Below are 18,533 nucleotides of genomic sequence, written 5' to 3' on the forward strand. Positions count from 1 at the left end.
CTGAGAAGCTGACTGAATGGAATAATAAATTGCCATCAAGTAAGTTAGAGCTATACACAGAGCACCGTTGAATGGAGAAGCAAAGAGTTTGTGTTGGAACATGTTGTTTTCAATGACCTTTCAATATCTGTGAAGATATTGAAGTTAGATATCAATCTGGACTTTAGGAAATTGTATTGGGTTTGAGGTGTTAATTTGAGAGGTACTGGCATAGAATGATTACTAATAAAGGAATGGAGACATAATGCTAGAAGGTAAAAATCTGAGCCCAGAACTCCTCAACATTAAAGTTTCTCCTGCTAGTTACTGCTTTATATCTAATGGCCATAAAGTTCAGGGGTATAAAACAAGTAGCTGTAGCTCAGCTGATTGAGGCTGGTCTAGGCTGAGATTGATTCGTTGAGCTTGGCTTTAAGCTGGGTTGTGGCTTAGGTTGTGTAACAATGGATTTGCTTTGTAATACAGGCTAGCTGTTGCTCAAGCCACATTTATTAGCCCCCATGGATCAAGGCAGGTCAAATGGATGAGTTCAATAAAATAAAGCAGGCAAAATTGACTTTCTGTGGAGTTAGAGAAAGAGATTGAGCCAGGCTCTGGTGGCTCATGCCTGTAATCCTAGCTACTCTGCACCCTGAGATCTGAGGATAGTGGTTTTATGCCACCCTGGGTAGGAAAGTCCATGAGACTCTTATCTCCAATTAGCTACTAAAAAATCAGAAGTGGAGCTGTGGCTCAAAATGATAGCACACTAGCTTTGAGCATGGAGACAGTGTCCAGGACCTGAGTTCAATCCCCACGACTGACAAAATTTTTAAAAACAAAAGAGTCTCACAGACTTTCTTGCCTGCACTGACTTTAAACTGTGATCCTCAGATCTCAGCTTCTTGAGTAGCTAGGATTACATTGTGTGCTACTAATGCCTGGCCCCTCTGAGGTTTCTTCCCTTCAGTGGAGCAAAACTCGAAGGCCCTGGAGCTGCACACCCCCTTTCCCCACATGGAAGACCAAAGGCAGCTGGTAAATCAGGCTCTGGTGGAGCCCACCAGGTTACACTCTGGTAAAATACTCTCTCATGTTGAACATGGAGTCTACAAATACCATGGGGAAAACATGTCTCAAACATGTGAACAGAGCCAGGCAGGGGCAGGATGTGGGAAAGTTTCCAAGAGCAGAGCTCATAGTTCACACCACACAGAGAGATGATATATCTCCCTTTTCAGCAATCTGCCTCCTCCAACCCTGTACACCAGCAAAGCAGGGAATGTAGAAACCTGTGCATGCCTTAGATGTCCATCTCCTAACCCAAATGTATTCAAGCCATGTAATGTGGCCAGGCTTATACCATGGGGCAGCCAAGGCCTCAGGTGAAGCAGCTGCCCCTTTCATGCACCAATAAGGAATAGAGGTGCTGAGAATCCCAGAGGGCGCAATTGATCTCAGAAGTAAGTTCTTTGAGATAAGGCATCCTTGAAAAGCTGTATTTTCTCTACCTACCTCCATCTGGTACCAAGCGTATCAATAATGACCCATGGTTTGTTTGGGTTTTTCCCAAGAATATTCCAGACATGTTCCCTTTAATATCTGTTAAAACACTGTAGGAGTGGAGGGATGGTGATGGATAACTCCTTATCCCCAGGTTGGAGATGACAAGATGAAGCCAAGGGTTACTTGCTAGCCCCTTGGCAGGTCTCCATCCCCAATCACCCTTCCTTTCTTCCCAGCTCTATCTGGCACAGCAGGAAAAGGCCTTGGTGAATTCTATATAGAGAACCCAGAGTCTGTGGTTGGAGGTGTGGCCCAGTTGGCAGAGGGCTAGCCAAGGAGCAAAGGCATCAGACACTGAGTTTGAATCCCATTCTTGATCTTTAAACAACAAGAACATAGAGTTCCCAAGCAAATGTGCCTGCACCAGGACTTGCCCACAATATACATAACTCTGGCTCCTCATATTAACCCACAATCCCCAGCTTGCCCGAACAAGCAGCTGTTCATCTAAACCCACTTTCTCCCCTGGTACAAATCAGCAAATGGTTCCTTTTGTTGAATACAGGGACGCAGATCCCTTTGGTCCACATCACACCAACTTTGGGTTATGTGAACCACTTATCTCAGCAGAGGGGTTCCAGCAGCGTGGCACTTCAGGAGCATGTGACTTCTGCTCCAACACTGAATGGGGCTGGGGAATGTTCCTTCTACCTCCAGATGAGTGGCTCTTGGGGAAGCAGGTACAAGACAAAACCACAAGCCAACCAACCATATCTGAGGCTTAAGACTTAAGGGCAAATTCTTCATAGCCAAGCAAGAGCTCAAAAACCTCAAGGTGGGGTTCAGGTCTTAGTGGATGGAGATCAAGCCCCAGTGAACAAGAAGCATTCTTTCCATGAGGTGAATATTCTGAACTGTACCCTCGATAACTCCTCCTTGTGTAGCTTCCTGTGTTAGTGGATTTCTATTTCCCAATACCAAGACAGACTCTATGACAAACCACTTCCTCTTTCATGGAGAGAGGCAGGGTGCCTCATCTTTGCACACAGCAGAGTCTGGATTCTCCCCAACACGGACAGCAGGACACAGCAGACTGCTGAGGTCTCCATGATGCTCATTCCTGATTCCTGGCCTCAGTCTCCTCCTCCTGGCCTACTACTGATCCTCCTACTGGGACTCACAGGTGAGCATGGCCCTTGGGTAGAATTCATTCTTCCATCTCCTAATCTAGCCTTGCCCCTGGACTGCCAGATAAACCCAGACATGGGCACAGAAGACAAGAACAGGACACTGAGTGCCTAAAGAGCCAGACACCTGAGCATTGTCTGCGGAGCCATCACCTACAGCAGGTGACCAGAGGCTTTGGGTCAGAGAGTGCTTCCAACAATAACCATGACTGTATTACATTTCAGCTGATAAGTTCCTGTTCCAATGGGATTTTTATTTGAATCCTGGTCATTGCTCATCTCTTGATGAAGCAACAAGCCCAAGGATGTGGAGCAAGCTCAGGCAGCCACTGGGTCTCTCTAGCTCCAAGGCCAGAATTTTCTGCTCATCCTCTGAGGACAGGAAGTCTGTCATGGGGCCATCTTGATGTGGGCAAGGGTTTAGGGATCCCAGATTCTCAGTCATTGCCATTCTACAGTGGGAGTCCTCTGGCTCCACAGTCTCTACCTCTTTAATATATCTCACATTTTGTGCTGCACAGTTCATGTGTTCATTTGTCAGGCCTGGCTATAACAATGCATGTTGGTCTGGGTGAGAAAAGAAATAGACATGTATTTCTTCACAGCTTCTTGGCTGGAAGTCCAAGATCAATATGTAGTCAGGGGTGGCTTTTCTTCTTGCCTTGCCTTTGGCACCTTCTTCCTGTCTCTGACACATGGTCTTTCTTGTGTATGCTTCTGTGTATCTTCTTCTTACAGTACAAGTACCATTGGATGGCCCTCCCCTACAACTCAATTTAACCTCAGTGATCTCTTAAAGGCCTGATTTCCAAATACAGTCCCATTGAGGTAAGGGGGTTCACGGCTTCCACATATAGGACACACAGGTCAGCACATAACACGTCCCCACAGACAGCCCTGCTCATCTTGCTTTTCTCATGGGAACTTTGTTTTCCCTCTTTCAGGACAGCAAGATGGAGGTCTGTCTTTTCACAGGCCAGGACACCCTGCCCTGCTTACAGCTCCCCAACAGGCTGTTTTGCCTTTGTCCCTTTCTTTGTCCATAAAGCTGACCCCAGGGATCAAGTCTTGAGCATAGCAGGTTTTCTGGCTCCACAGGTCGGGCCTGTGGTAATATGGCCTCACAGTTCCTAAAGGGTTGGGGGCCAACTTTTACAAGTATTTCTACTACATACATAATGCACCCAAATGAGCAGTGAGAGGCGACTGGCTGAGCCCATCTGAGGGGCAGGCAGGGCTGTCAGAACTTTGTTTATTCATTTGCTGAAAGCCTGCCTCATTCCTGTGATAGATCCTCCTAGTATCCCAATTGCAGATGGGGAAACTGAAGCAGAGAGTGGAATTTGTCCACTGTCACCTCCCCTGGTCAGTGGAGATGCTGAGATTGAAACCCAGCTCTATAATTATAAGTTTGTTTCTTTTGTCCTTTCCTTCCTTCTTTCCATTCTTCCTTCCTTCTTTCTGTTGTCCCTTGTTTTTTCTTTCTTCCCATTCTTTCTCAGTCTCTCTGGATCTGGCTCTTATTCTCTGTCTCTGTCTCTCTGTCTCTCTGTGTCTCTGTCTCTGTCTCTGTCTCTGTCTCTGTCTCTGTCTCTGTCTCTGTCTCTCTCTCTCTCTCTCTCTCTCTCTCTCTCTCTCTCTCTCTCTCTCTCTCTCTCTCTCTCTCTCTCTCTCTCTCTCTCTCAGTTGGATTTTGAACAAAGGGTCTCACTCATGTTAATTCATACCATAACCACTGGCTATAACCACAGTCCCCTAGATTTCTAGATTTGCTTTTTCTAACCATGTTACATTACTCAGCCTTTCAGTAATGACTAATTGCAAGGGGGAAAGGCAGGGAAGCAATCTGAATTGAGATTGCTGCCAGTTGCACAATTAAGAAAGGAACAAAGTTAAAACCCAGTGTTACTCTCATGTTCCACAGTGATGCATGTGATATTTTCTCTTCCTGCCAAATATTTCATTCAATTCTTAACATGTAGTTTCCTTTAGCTCTCCCCAAAACTTGCATACTAACATAGCAGATCACCCTGTTACAGATATTTGTGGCTACATGTGTGTGTGTGTGTGTGTGTGTGTGTGTGTGTGCATGTGTACTAGTGTTTGTCTTCTACCAAGGTAGAGGTGAGTAGGAAAGGAGGAGATGAAAGACACAGAGGTATCATCTGCAGTACTTACCTCTGTGCTGTACTTTGGATCTGAAATCTCCTCTCATCTCCCATGTGTTAAAGGCTTGGAGAATGGCCCCACTGGAAGGAACTTTAAAAGTTGAAGCCAGTGGGAGTCCTCAGATCATGGTGGGGACACATCCTTGAAGGAGGAGGGTCCTGGCCTCTTCCTTTTCTGTCTCAAGCTCTGGCCTTGAGGTAAACAGGCTTTGGATCCCTTCATCCTCCTCACTGTGAAGGGCTGATTCCCCATAGGCCCCAGAGCAGCAGGGCCAACTTTTCCTTCACTATATCCTCTGAAAATGGAAGCCATGACAACCCTTTTTACTAGATAAGTTGATTTGTCTCAGGCATTTGTTACAGTAATGGGAAGTTGGCCAACACAGTCTATAATACATTCATGTTTGTTATCTGTATCTATTTACAAATACCTATCTGTATCATCTAAAGCCACTGAAAACTTGTCATGGGCAATCTCCTCAATGATAACTTCCCTATCTATGTGTGAGACACTGACATAAATGGTGTATGACTCTCCACCTAGTGTGGTTATTATGTCCCTGTCACCCTACTTCACCAAAAAGGAAACAGGAATCCAAAGAACTCCAAGCCTACTCAATGAACTATTCTAATCTAAAATAATCCTGAGTATGTTTATTGTTAATATTTCCTCCTTTAGAAACTGGAGTTAGGGCCTCGTGCATTTAGGAAAGTGATCTATCTCATGAGCCAGGTCCCTAGGACTTTGTTCTAAAGTGTGTTTTCCAGTGGCATCCTACACTTTCTCCATGGTTAGCCTTGGGCTGAAATCCTCCCTCTGTACCCCTAAGAGATGTGATTACAGGCCTTAAGCTACACCCAGTATGACTGGTTTTAAGCATTATTTTTCTTAGACACTGCTCAGATATGGTGCATAATCTTTCAACAGTCTCTGTCGGTAATACTGAGTGGGAAGTGAGTTTGTGGTGTTCTTAGCAAGTCCCTTCTGCTTCCTGCCTATTTGCAAATAACCATTCATTTGGGCCAAACTATTTACATAGGAAATTCACTTTGTAACTGGGTCATTTCCAGACAGAATTCCAGCCCAGAGAAGTATCACAGTGAGAAATTTATACATCACATACATGGTTACTAGATACCTACTACATGCTTGTAACTCTTAGGGGAACTTGGATGCATTGGTGACTAAAAGAGCCAGAGTCACTGTCCTAGCTCTACTAGGGAAAATGACAGGAATCAGTCCCCACCACCACCACCACAACAAACTAAGGGTAAGTGATGGATTATCTTGAAAAGTCAAGAGTGCTAAGGAAGAAATTCACAGCTGGGTAAAGGGCTCAAAGAATCCTCATGAGAAATACACAAAACCAGAAGTATTTGGCTGGTCACCACTGAGGGGGAAATCTGAGGGAAGTTTAGAGTGGGTGCTGGGTGAAGGGTGTGGCTGGCTGGGGGAGGGGCTTCCTGTCAGGGACACAGCCATGCAATGTCCAGAGAGTAGATCTCATTCAGCTTTCACACTGCAGAAGATGGGAACCTTCGCATGGCCTGGAACCCTAAGAGGCATAAACTGAAATGATGTGCTAGTTTTCATTTCGTTTCCTTTTGTTTTGTTTTCCATGCTGGTTCTTGGCTTGAAATCAGGATCAGGGTGCTGTCCCTGAACTTTTTGTGCTCAAGGCTTTACCATCCGAGTAGCAGCTCCAATTCCAGGGTTTAGGGTGGTTATTTGTGTGTAAGAGTCTAATAGACTATCCTGTGTGGACTAGCTTTAAACTGTGATCCTAGGATTACAGGTGTGAGGCTCAGTGCCTGGCTTGAGATGGGTTTTTATTTTATTTTATTTATTTTTGGAGGGGTCCGGTCGTGGGTCGTGAACTCTGGGCCTGGGCACTGTCTCTCAGCTCTTCAGCTCAAGGCTAGCGCTCTCTCACTTGAACTACAGCGCCACTTCCAGCTTTTTTCTTTTTGCTAATGTGGTGCTGATGAATCGAACCCAGGGTTTCATGCATGCAAGGCAAGCACTCTACCACTGAGCCACCTTCCCAGCCCCGAGATGGGTTTTTAAATGATTATTCTAGCACTTGGTTGAACCCAGACCATCACAGGACAGACAGAAGCCACCAGAGCATGCAGAAGGAGGAGGGGGCAGCCATTGCATGTGTTCACGCACAAAGGGTGGTTTTGCAAAAGACAACAGCACATGGAGAAAGGAGAAAGAGCTCAGATCATTTGTAGAGACTCCAGGGTTTGGCTGGGTGTGTTGCATGGGTGTGCGGACATGTCATAATGAACCCCCTTTTGTGCAATTATCGTATGCTGATATAAAAGCTTTTAAACATGCACAGCACACAAAACGTGCCCTTTTGCAATTTCAGTTCCACAGCACCTACCACATTCACTGTGTTGCTTAACCATCACCATTATCCATTTCTGAAAAATCACGTGAACTCTGTACACATACGTACCAACTTCCCCTCAGGCCTGCTAGGGTCTATGCCTTCCGTCTCTGAATTTGTCTGTGTGAGGCACTTCATATAACTGTACCTATATTATCCTTCTGTGTCTGGTTTATATACATGCCATGATATTTTGAAGGTTCATCTGTGAAGGATGTAGTAGAATTATTTTGCTTGTTAGGCCTGAGTAATATTCCATTACAAATGTCCATTCATTCACCTGTATAGGACTCTTTGAGGTGTTTCTACCTTTTGGCAATTGTGAATACAATGCATCTATGAAGATTATTTCATATCCCTGCTTTGAACTTGTGGAGTATCTGCCTAAGAGTAGAATTATTGCACCACTGGGTAATTCTATGCTTAGAGTTTCTCAGCACTGCCACTGTTTCCCACTGCAGCCACACTGCTTTCTTTACTTTCCCGTCAGGAAGGGATAAAGGTTCCAGTTGCTCCACACCCTTGCCAATGCTTATTATTTTCTGTTTGCTGTTTTTCTCTGCGTGTGTTCCATTTCTCTTTTGTCTTGGTAAGATCCGTCCCAAGAAATAGGAAGGGAATTTTATTGTTGTCTTGTTGTGCCCTGTCCCAGAGATGTCTGGCATTTTTTCCATGTGTTCATTGGCAGCTCTATAGAGAAATAGGTGCTCCTGTGCTTTGTTCTTTTACAAGTGAATTGTGAAGCTGAAGCCTGTGGCTCACAACTGTAATCCTAGCTACTCAGGAGGCTGAGACCTGAGGAATGAGGTATGAATTCAGCACAAAAGTCCCCATGAGACTTTTTTTGAATGATTACAATTCTTTATTATTATTATTATTGTGGAAACACTGCACAGGGTGTTATAATTACATGAGGAAGGTAATGAGTACATTTCTTATCAAGCATTGTTGCCTCCTCCTTTGTTTCCCCTTCCCATCCCTTCCCATCTCCCTCACCCCCCTTCCTCTCCTGCCCCCCCATGTCAAAGTTGTAAAGTTCATTTTTTGACATGACATCTTGTACATCTCATTCTCATTGTTGCAATGGGTCCACCTGTGACCCTATTTAAACAATTTGTTTTTTCCCTTCCTCTCCACAAATTATACCAACATCAAATACAGTGAAAACAGGGGTTATACCGTGGGGGAGGGACATACACAGCAACAAAGAAACCATCTTATACATATGTTAGAAACAATAGCAAGAAAGAAACACCATTTGAGTCCTTAACTTGGGGTTCATTTCGCCTAACATCAACTTATCTGACCATTTCTGCTTGTCTCAGACATATACTAGTTATTGCAAATAAAGGAAACCATGGGACCTATTTTTCTTTGGGCCTGGCTTACTTCACTTAATATAATTGTTTCCAAGACTTTCCATTTCCAAGCAAATGGGGCAATATCATTCTATCTGATGGACTCATATCTAATTATACCTGGAACTCAAAAAATTAAATCCCCCAACAACAAATCCTCAAAGAAACAACTGCCCAATAAATAAGTGGGCTAAAGGCTTACAGAGAAACCTCTCTGAAGAGGAAAGAAGGATGGCCAATACACACATGAAGAAATGTTCAACTTCCCTAGCCATAAAAGAAATACAAAACAAAACAACATTGAGATACCACCTCACCCCAGTTAGAATGGCTATAATCAAGAACTCTAATAACAACGATGCTGGAGGGGATGTGGACAGAAGGGAACCCTACTGCATTATTGGTGGGAGTGTAAACTTGTTCAATCACTTTGGAAAGTAGCATGGAGGTTCCTCAAAAGACTCCACATAGAGCTTCCCTGTGACCCAGCAATCCCACTTTTGGACATTTATCTGAATGATCACAAACAAGACCATACTAAAGCTACCAGCACAACTGTGTTTATTGCAGCATTATTTACCATAGCTAAGATATGGAACCAATCCAGATGCCCCTCAGTAGATGAATGGATCAAGAAAATGTGGTAGATATACACACAATGGAATCCCCATGAGACTCTTATCCTCAATTGACCACCCAAAACCCACTGTGGCTCAAGTGGTAGAGCACTAGCCTTGAATACAAAGAGGCTCAGGGACAGCATTCAGGCCCTGAGTTCAAGACTCACACCAACCAAAAAAACCTGAATTGTGGGTTCTTTTGTTGTTAAGTTATATGAATTTTTTATGTATTCTTCATAACAGTCACTGTTGTCATCCATCCTTTGCAAATATTTTCTATTCTCTCATATTAATTTATTCTATTAATATTAATTTATATTAATTTATTCAACATATTAACTTATTCTATTCATGTTCATGACTCTGTTGTCACATGTAAGAAATAATTGCCAAATCTGATGTCATAAAGACTTTACTTATGTTTTCTTTTCTTGGATTTTGGAGTTTTTTTAATCTTAGAATTTGCCTTTTGACCGTTGATTCATTTTGAGCTAATTGCTACATTTTGTATAAGGTAAAGCTCCAAATTAATTCTCTTGCTTGTAGACATTTAGCTTTCCCTGATTATTGTGTTGACCTACATGGAGTTTACATCTTGGGTCTGTGGGGCTGTGTTTGATCACGTTTGGCATGACATTGTACTGGGAGTTCTGAGCACCACTGTCACTCCAGACTGATGGGAAAAGCCATGCTGCCACCTGTGGTGCTCTGGGGAGGGGGAACTGTCCCGGAGTCTCTTGCTCTCAGGCCCACACTCTGTGCTGTCACCATGCTCATTTCTTCATGGCCCCCAGGAGTCACATGACCCACCTGCCCACTGTCATGGACCAGGAAGTACAACGCACCATGTGGACAGAAACATGAGTCCTGCAGAGGACTCAGGGACTCAAAGCTGAGCTCTCCCCTGTGTATTTCCCTCTCCGTGCCTCAGTTTCTGCTTTGTATTACAATCTCAAGTGAGGGTTTACCCTTACTACCCAGACAGTGTGCTGTACATTGGGTCAGTGAGAGTCAGGGTTGATGAAACTTTGAGGAGCCTCACAGGGTGCTGTCAGGATGAATAACTGCTGTGTTTCCTCCAGGAACCACTGCAGATGAGCTGCAGGTGATCCAGGCTGACAGGGCGGTGTCTGTCGCCGCTGGAGAGACGGCCATGCTGCGCTGCACTATGACCTCCCTGCTCCCTGTGGGGCCCATCCAGTGGTTCAGGGGGAAAGGACCAAGACAGGAGTCAATCTTCCAATTCATAAAACCCCCCAACCCACGCATCACACCAGTTTCAGATCCCACACAGAGAGACAACATGGACTTTTCCATCCGCATCAGGAACGTCACCCCAGCGGATGCGGGCACCTACTACTGTGTGAAGTTCCAGAAGACGGCCACTGAGGGGGACAAGGAGTTTAAGTTTGGACTAGGCACTGAGCTGTCTGTGAGTGGTGAGTACAATGTGGATGCCTTTGTTCCCTAGAGTGTGACCATAGGTACAGAATAATGCCCTAGTTCTATGAAGAACAGCCTAGAAGCAGGGGTGGTGCTGGGCACTTGAGTTCATGCTCTGGTCCCCTCTCCCTGGGCCAGGGAAGTCTGGGACTGCACAGGACCTTCTGCAGCATTCCACAGCTGGCCAGTGGTGACATCTGTCCCCTCCTCTTCCTGTTCCACAGCTGGCCAGTGGGGATATCTATCCCCTGTTCTCCCTGCTCCACAGCTGGACAGTAGACATATGCCCCTGGTCTTCCTAGGCCACAGCCAAGCCCCTTGGTTCCCAAGAAGAAAGATCAGATAGTGTAAGTGACTTCCACTTCACAGGTCATAGGCCTGCTGCCTCCAGGGAGCACATCTCCTTGGTGCCAGAGGTCTCTTTTCATGCTACAGACCTGGGGACTTACTGACTGCTCTAGTGGTAGGGGCTGTGAGGTTGGGCCTCTGCCCTGGCTCTGTGTCCGCACCCTGCATTAGGTACTTGCTCTCACCGGTTCTGAGGCTCTGAGTAGAGCTTTGTCATCCACCTAGGCTCAGTTCTTCTGTGGATCTGTTGAAGCAGTAGAGATGCTCCCTTTGGATTTCTTGTCAGGCCCATGGTCTTGTTTCTAGCTCCCAATCCCATGATGATTCTCAGCACACAGAACTGTGAAATCACCCAACCCAGTCTCCAAGTTTATGGTTTTTGATGGGACTTAGCCTCCCTCCAGTTGTCAGTCTCCACCCTCCTCATCTGTAAGATGATGGATGCCATTGCCCTGGACTATCAGTGTTCTGAGAACGTGGAGACACACACACCAAGAGTGTCAGGGTCATTGCTGTTGTCAGTAGCATAAGTGTCAAGAGGACTAGAGATGGAGCCTCATGGCTGGTCCCACATCCCAGCCCAGCCACTTGCCAGCCTGTGGCCTGGGACAATGTACTGCCCACAGTGGCCTTGATGATCCCTCTTAGAGCATGCATGGTAGGACAGAAGGATGCAAGTCCTGGGGTACTTAAAAAAGTGCCTGGTGTGTAGGAAATGCCCCATCTATGTGAGTGTGATGGGCCGAGGCCAAGGGACCTTGTACAGGTCACTTTCCCTCTCTGAGCCTTACCTGTCAATGGGATGGTGTGAGGTTGGTAGTTCCCCACCTGACTTCTCACTGGAACCACCTGGAAACCTGAAGTAAAGCCCAGGCCCAGACTCCACCCTGGAAATTCAGCTGTACTTGTTCTGCTGTGGGTGTGAAGTTTCCAAGTATGGCAGAAGAGTCTAAAATACAGCTAGGATTGAGAATCTCTGAGGTTCTCATGTTCACCTTCAGATCAGAACAGAAAAGTCGATGGGCAATATGGTATGAGACCCTGTTCCTTGTGGTTGAGTCAGAAAGCCATGTGCCAGACACAGCTCTCTGTGTCACCGAGGATTTAGGCACCCCGTCCCTCCGCCCCACCACCCACACACAGCGCTCCCAGCTTTCTGTTCACAGCTGCTCTGGGGAAAGGCCCTGAGCCCCATGTTTTTAGAAAGTTACATGTTTCCTAAAGGATGATCCTTTCACCGAGAAGGTACTGACCTGGTGCTTTCTGCTCCATTCTCATTCGGGTACCTGCAGGAGCAGGATGGAGCCTTGTCCTGCAATGCCTGAGCAGCTTGTTGTGAATGAACGTGTAGACATGGTGTCACTCATGATGTACCTACTATACATCAGATGCTGTGTCCAAATCAGTCCTCACTCACTACCCGGGGGGTAGGGGTGGCACAGGCAGGGTGTTGTATCCATTTTCTTTTGTTTAGTTTTTTGTTGTTATTATATAGAGAGGTTACAGTTACTGAGTCAGGTAGAATACATTTCTTTCTGGACAGTGTCATCCACTATCTCACAGTTTTCTCTCCACCCCCACCCACAAATTGTAAAGTTCATTTTCAACATAATGTCTAGTAAGTATCACTGCTGCATTTGGTCAGCCTTTGTCCCTCTGTTTCTGTGCTCCTCTTACCCTCCCCAAAATGGATAAGTGAATGAACAAGTCAAAAAGAATAAAAAGCAAACCAGTAATGAAGAAAAACACCTCTTGTTTCTATTACCTGAAGTTCATTTAGACAAATATGATTTTATATGTGTAGATGGACATAAGCATTGTGCCTTTGTGTTCCTCTCCTAAGAATATCTTCCTTTGGTCTCACTGTGTGGGAACACCTAGAGTTCTGTATTCTTTATCCACTGTGTTTAGATCTAGCTACTGCATATGAACGCAAACATGCACCATTTGTCTGAGCTTGGCTTGCCTCACTTAACATGATGTATTCTAGGTCCATCCATTTCCCTGAAAATTGTGTAATATTATTTTTCTAATGACTATATAAAATTTCACTGTGTATACATACCACATTTTTTGTTCCACTCATCTATTGTAGGGCATCTGGGCTGTTTCCATAGCTTGGATATTGTGAATAATACAGCAAGGATCATGGATGTGCAAGTGTCTTTATGGTATCCTGGCTTGTGATGTGCTGGGTAGATGCCCAGGAGTGGTATGGCTGGGTCAAAGGAAGATCTCTGTGTATCTACTTTTTATAGAAGGGGACACTTAGGCTGAGATGGAGAACAGGTATATGGGGAGGTGGGCCAGTGCTAGAACACTTGCCCACATCCACATGGGCCTGTGTTTGATCCCCTACTGTAGTGCATGCACATGAATATACAAAGTGTGTGGTGGTGTCTGTGGGTATCTCTGTGTGTATGAGAGGTGGAGGGCAAAGGAATGTGTATGTAATTGATCAGACTATATGGGATAGATGACCTAGGTGCCCTATGCCAGATAGAACACTCATCCTTATTCCAGAAAGAATCAAACACTTGTAACCCCTCCCCCAACATTAACATGATGGAAGAACTGAGGGGCCTAAAGCAATTGGGCTGGCATCAGGACCACAAACATTTGATATAATGAAGGTAATGACAGCCTCCCACATTCCAGTATCTGGTGGGCTACTGGAGTCTTGATGGCCTGGAGTCCAGCTGGCACATTTTTTTGACTTCTGTACCTCTTAGAGCCTTTGCATCTTCTTCTGAAAGAAGAAATTAAGTGTGTTTCTTCCCCATCTTTATTAGAAGATCTAATAACATCTTATCATCGGTGTCTGGGGACAGAGCTCAGAGGTAGATCCTGTGCTTAGCAGGCATGAGGCTCTGGATTCGGTGTTCAGACAGTAGTAGTCATAATGACAATAGTGTATAGTAGTACTAATAGCAGCAGTGTGTGGGAAGGTTGCTCACAGCATCTCTCCTGCACGGCAGGGCAGGCTCTGCAATCACATCTCTGTCTGTAAATGCTCCTTTGTAGCCAGACCTTCTCTTCCCGTGGTTTCCGGCCCTGAAGCCAGGGCCACACCTGGGCAGACAGTGAGCTTCACCTGCAAGTCCCACGGCTTCTCCCCTCGGAACATCACCCTGAAGTGGTTCAAAAATGAGAAGCAGCTCCCTGACTCCCAGACCAGCCTGGACCCCAAGGGAGAAAGTATCTCTTACAGTGTCTCCAGCACAGCCAAGGTGGTGCTGGCCCCCGGGGACGTCCACTCTCAGGTCATCTGTGAGGTGGCCCATGTCACCTTGTCCAGGAGCCCTCTCCGTGGGACTGCCGACTTGTCTGATTCCATCCGAGGTAGGTGACCCCAAGTCCCAGACCAAGCCCCTACCTGCCCACCAAGCCTGACCCTCATTAGGGATTTTGCTGTGGAGTCTGAAGGGCCTGGAATTGGTACCCAGCAGTCCTGCTGCCGAGCAGCCATGCCCACCACTCTGATGGAGGCTGCACTTCCTTTACCAGTGGCAGCTACTCGTACTGGGCCCACGTGCATGTCCAGCCCCCTCATGCTGTGGGTCTCATTGGTTTTGCTGTCCTCATTGCATCCGTCTGCATGACAGGGCTGCATGTGTTGGTTTCACTTATTATTCATTTAACAACAGCCATGAGCACATGAGGGCCTACTGTGCCGGTGCTATGCTTAGTGATTGTGTCCATGTGTATACCCTCAGTAAAGGAGCATCTACTATGTGCCCAGCACTGTCCTGGGTGTTGCTCTGGCGTTGGGGGTCAGTACTCCAGCTCCTCCTCTGGGGTCTCTGAGCCACAAGGTCAGAGACTCTACCCGTGCTGTTTTAGTGCCGCCCACCTTGGAGGTCAGCCAGCAGCCCATGATGGCAGGGAACCAGGTGAATGTCACGTGCCTGGCGTCCAAGTTCTACCCTTCAAGCCTCCAGATGACCTGGATGGAGAATGGAAACCTATCGCGGACAGACACCAGCTGGGCCCGCACCGAGAACAAGGATGGGACTTACAACCAGACGAGCTGGCTGCTGGTAAACGTCTCTGCTCACAGGGAGAACAATATGCTCACCTGCCAGGTCGAGCATGAGGACCAGCCCGCTGTCACTGCCAACCTCATCCTGGAGGTGCAAAAGGAGCAGGGTGCAGAAACAACCCCTGGTGAGCCCTCCATGACAGAAAACCAGCTCCTGGAATGTCTCATTAGCTGTTATTTCCATTTAACACATTTAAATGTCCAAAGTAGTGAATAGTGCTGATGATAGACTAATCTAGAAGTCTAGAAAATAGACTTTTAAAGTCAGTTCTCACGCTGACTCATAGATCTGGTTGCACAGCTCTATGGGTCTTTAGACATAAACATGTATTGAAGGAGAGAGGAGAGGGTTGGTCCTGCCCAAGCATTAGGCCTCCCGTCTTTGTTATCTTCAGTTCTTCTGTTCTCCTTCCTCATGGCCCTCTCCCTCTTCTTCAGTATTTTAACCTCCATCCAGTCTCCCTTCCATCTTAGACTTGTCCACACAGCTGGACCCTCACCCAGCAGACACTGGCACCTGCTGACTTAAATCTAAAAAGTGTCCCTGGGAACATGGGGTTGAAAGAGGAACCAGGCTTCAAGATGATCAACAGTGGTCATACAACAGAGCCTCCATGTTTCCTGATTTGTGATAATGGGCCCAATCCACCCTGGCCCTCACTATACATCCATGACATGGAATGAGAAATTTCTCTTTGAGCTGCCACCTTCTAGCACCTTGTGAGTTAGAGGTCTCACAGACAAGGAAACCAGGACTGGGGAACAGGTGGGGTGCTGTGGATCACTACTTGTTCTTAGAACAGGGGATTGCACAAGCTTATCAAGAGACATCTGAGGTTCTGAAGATAAGGCACTACCAGTCTCTAAAGCCAATCTGTGCTGATGAATGAAATGCTCCCCTCCAGTGCTAACTGCCCCAGAGGCTGGCTAGAGTCCTTCCTAGAATGAATCTGTGCTATTTCCCTGCCATAGAATGCAGGAGCATTTTTCCTTTTCTTTGAAGGTCTAAGATTCTCCCATCACACTGAGTGTTGCAGGACTAATCTTGTGGGACAGTGCTGTGTCAGTGGATTCACTGTGGGAAAGTAAAGATAAGAAGCTGAGGATAACTGGGCGCTGGTGGCTCAGGCCTGTTAGCCTAGATACTCAGGAGGCTGAGATCTGAGGATCATGGTTGGGAGCCTACTGGGAAGAAAAGTCCCCATGGAGCTCTTATCTCCCAAAAACTGGATGTGCAGCTCTGGTTCAAAGTGGAGAGCACTAGCCTCTCAGGAATAGTGCCCAGGGCCTGAGTTCAGCCCTAGAGAGAGAAAAAATGGAGTCAAGAACAGTTTCATTGCTAGAGAGATGAAAAAAAGATGCATAATCAGATCCACTAAGAGTTCGGGCCTGAATTTTCTTAATAGAGACCCAGAAACACAACAAATCAAAGAAAAGTTGGACTAATTGGGATTGCATGAAATTGCAGAGCTTCTGCATGGCAAAGGATATAGCTAGCAAAATTGATAGAAAGCCCATTGATTGGGAGAAGATCTTCACTAGCCATACAACAGACAAGGGTCTCATATCTAAAATATACCTGGAACTCAAAAAATTAAATCCCCCAACAACAAATCCTCAAAGAAACAACTGCCCAATAAATAAGTGGACTAAAGACTTACAGAGAAACTTCTCTGAAGAGGAAAGAAGGATGGCCAATACACACATGAAGAAATGCTCAACTCACTAGCCATAAAAGAAATACAAATCAAAACAACATTGAGATACCACCTCATCCCAGTTAGAATGGCTATAATCAAGAACTCTAATAACAACAGATGCTGGAGGGGATGTGGACAAAAGGGAACATTACTGCATTGCTGGTGGGAGTGTAAACTTGTTCAACCACTTTGGCAAGCAGTATAGAGCTACCTCAAAAGACTCCACATAGAGTCTCCTATGACCCAGCAATCCCACTTTTGGGCATTTACCCAAATGATCACAAACAAGACCACACTAAAGCTACCAGCACGACTACGTTTACTGCAGCATTATTTACCATAGTTAAGATATGGGACCAACCCAGATGCCCCCTCAATAGATGAATGGATCAAGAAAATGTGGTATATATACACAATGGAAGTCTATGCCTCCATCAGAAAGAATGACATAGCCCCATTTGTTAGGAAATGGAAAGTCTTGGAAACAATTACATTAAGTGAAGTAAGCCAGGCCCAAAGAAAAATAGGTCCCATGGTTTCCCTTATTTGCAATAACTAGTATATGTCTGAGACAAACAGAAACTGTCAGATAAGTTGATGTAGGGCTAAATGAACCCCAAGATAAGGATTCAAATGGTTTTTTCTTTCTTGCAATTGTTTCCAACATATTTATGATTATTTCTTTGTTGCTTTGTATGTACCTCCCCCAGGGTATAAGCCCTGCTTTCACTCTATTTGATGTTGATAAAATTTGTGGAGGGAAAGGGAAAAAGCAAACTGTTTAAATAGAGTTACAGGTGGATCCATTACAACAATGAGATTTACAAGACATTATGTCAAAAAATGAACTTTACAACTTTGGCGGGGTGGGGAGTGGGGGGTGGGGTGACGGTAGGGGTGGTAGGGGGGGTGGGGGTGGGGGGTGAAGAGGGGAAGGGATGCTATGGGGAAACAAAGGAGGAAGCAACAATGCTTGATAAGAAAATGTACTCACTATCTTGCCCATGTATTTGTAACCCCTCTGTATGGTATTTTCACAATTAAAAAACAAAAAAAGAGTTCAGGCCTGGCTGGATATCCAATGCGAAAAGAGTCCACAATTGGGTGATCAAGTGATTAAAGACAATTTCCTACAAAACCAACATTACTATCATAGTTAATAAACTACAATAAGTACCAGGTGCTGATGGCTCACAGTTGTAATCCTAGATACTCAGGAGGCTGAGATATAAGGATTTTGGTTTGCAGCCACCCTGGGATGAAATGTTTGTGAGACTGTTATTTTCAATTAAGCAGAAAAAAAAACTAGAAATGAAGCTGTGACTCAATTAGTAGAGTGCTAACCTTGAGCAAAAAGGCTAAGGACAGTGCCCAGACCCTGAGTATAAGCCCCAGTATGGAGATTAAACTAAATAGAGTACTATTTATCAAAAATAATATTTACATTTTTGCTAATTTGTTTCCCAATAATTTTTGTTTCAATTCATCTGTGTGTGTGTGTGTGTGTGTGTGTGTGTGTGCGCGCGCGCGTGTGCGCCCACATACACATACCCATCCTGGGGCTTGAATTCAGGGCCTGGATTCTGTTCCTGAGCTTTTGTTCTCAAGGCTAGCACTATTCTATGAATCTCACCTGTGCTTCTGGCCTTTTGGGTGGTTAACGAGAGAGAAGAATCTCACAAATTTTCCTGCCTTGGCTGCCTTCAAACCATGCTCTCAGCCTCCTGAGTAGCTAGGATTACAGGGTGAGCCACTGACAAATGTTTGAATTCATCTTTAAATG

At 45.5% G+C, this 18,533-nt stretch overlaps 1 protein-coding gene across 2 annotated transcripts in view; it reads left to right on the forward strand.

Annotated features, from left to right (window-relative positions):
• The first annotated feature begins 2,548 nt into the window (after nt 1-2,548).
• The window catches only part of LOC138816817 (signal-regulatory protein beta-1-like), a 31,352-nt gene continuing 15,367 nt past the window's right edge, over nt 2,549-18,533 (forward strand). For both annotated transcript variants that reach the window (XM_070006916.1, XM_070006915.1), the window contains exons 1-4: nt 2,549-2,668; nt 10,300-10,656; nt 14,033-14,350; nt 14,852-15,175. In XM_070006916.1, coding sequence (XP_069863017.1) covers nt 2,593-2,668; nt 10,300-10,656; nt 14,033-14,350; nt 14,852-15,175 — 1,075 coding nt within the window. In that variant the 5' untranslated portion in view covers nt 2,549-2,592. The remainder of the gene's footprint in view (nt 2,669-10,299; nt 10,657-14,032; nt 14,351-14,851; nt 15,176-18,533) is intronic.

Source organism: Dipodomys merriami, unplaced genomic scaffold, assembly GCF_024711535.1.
Source record: "Dipodomys merriami isolate MVZ:Mamm:240054 unplaced genomic scaffold, mDipMer1.0.p SCAF_7, whole genome shotgun sequence".
In the NCBI taxonomy this organism is placed as follows: Eukaryota; Metazoa; Chordata; class Mammalia; order Rodentia; family Heteromyidae; genus Dipodomys; species Dipodomys merriami.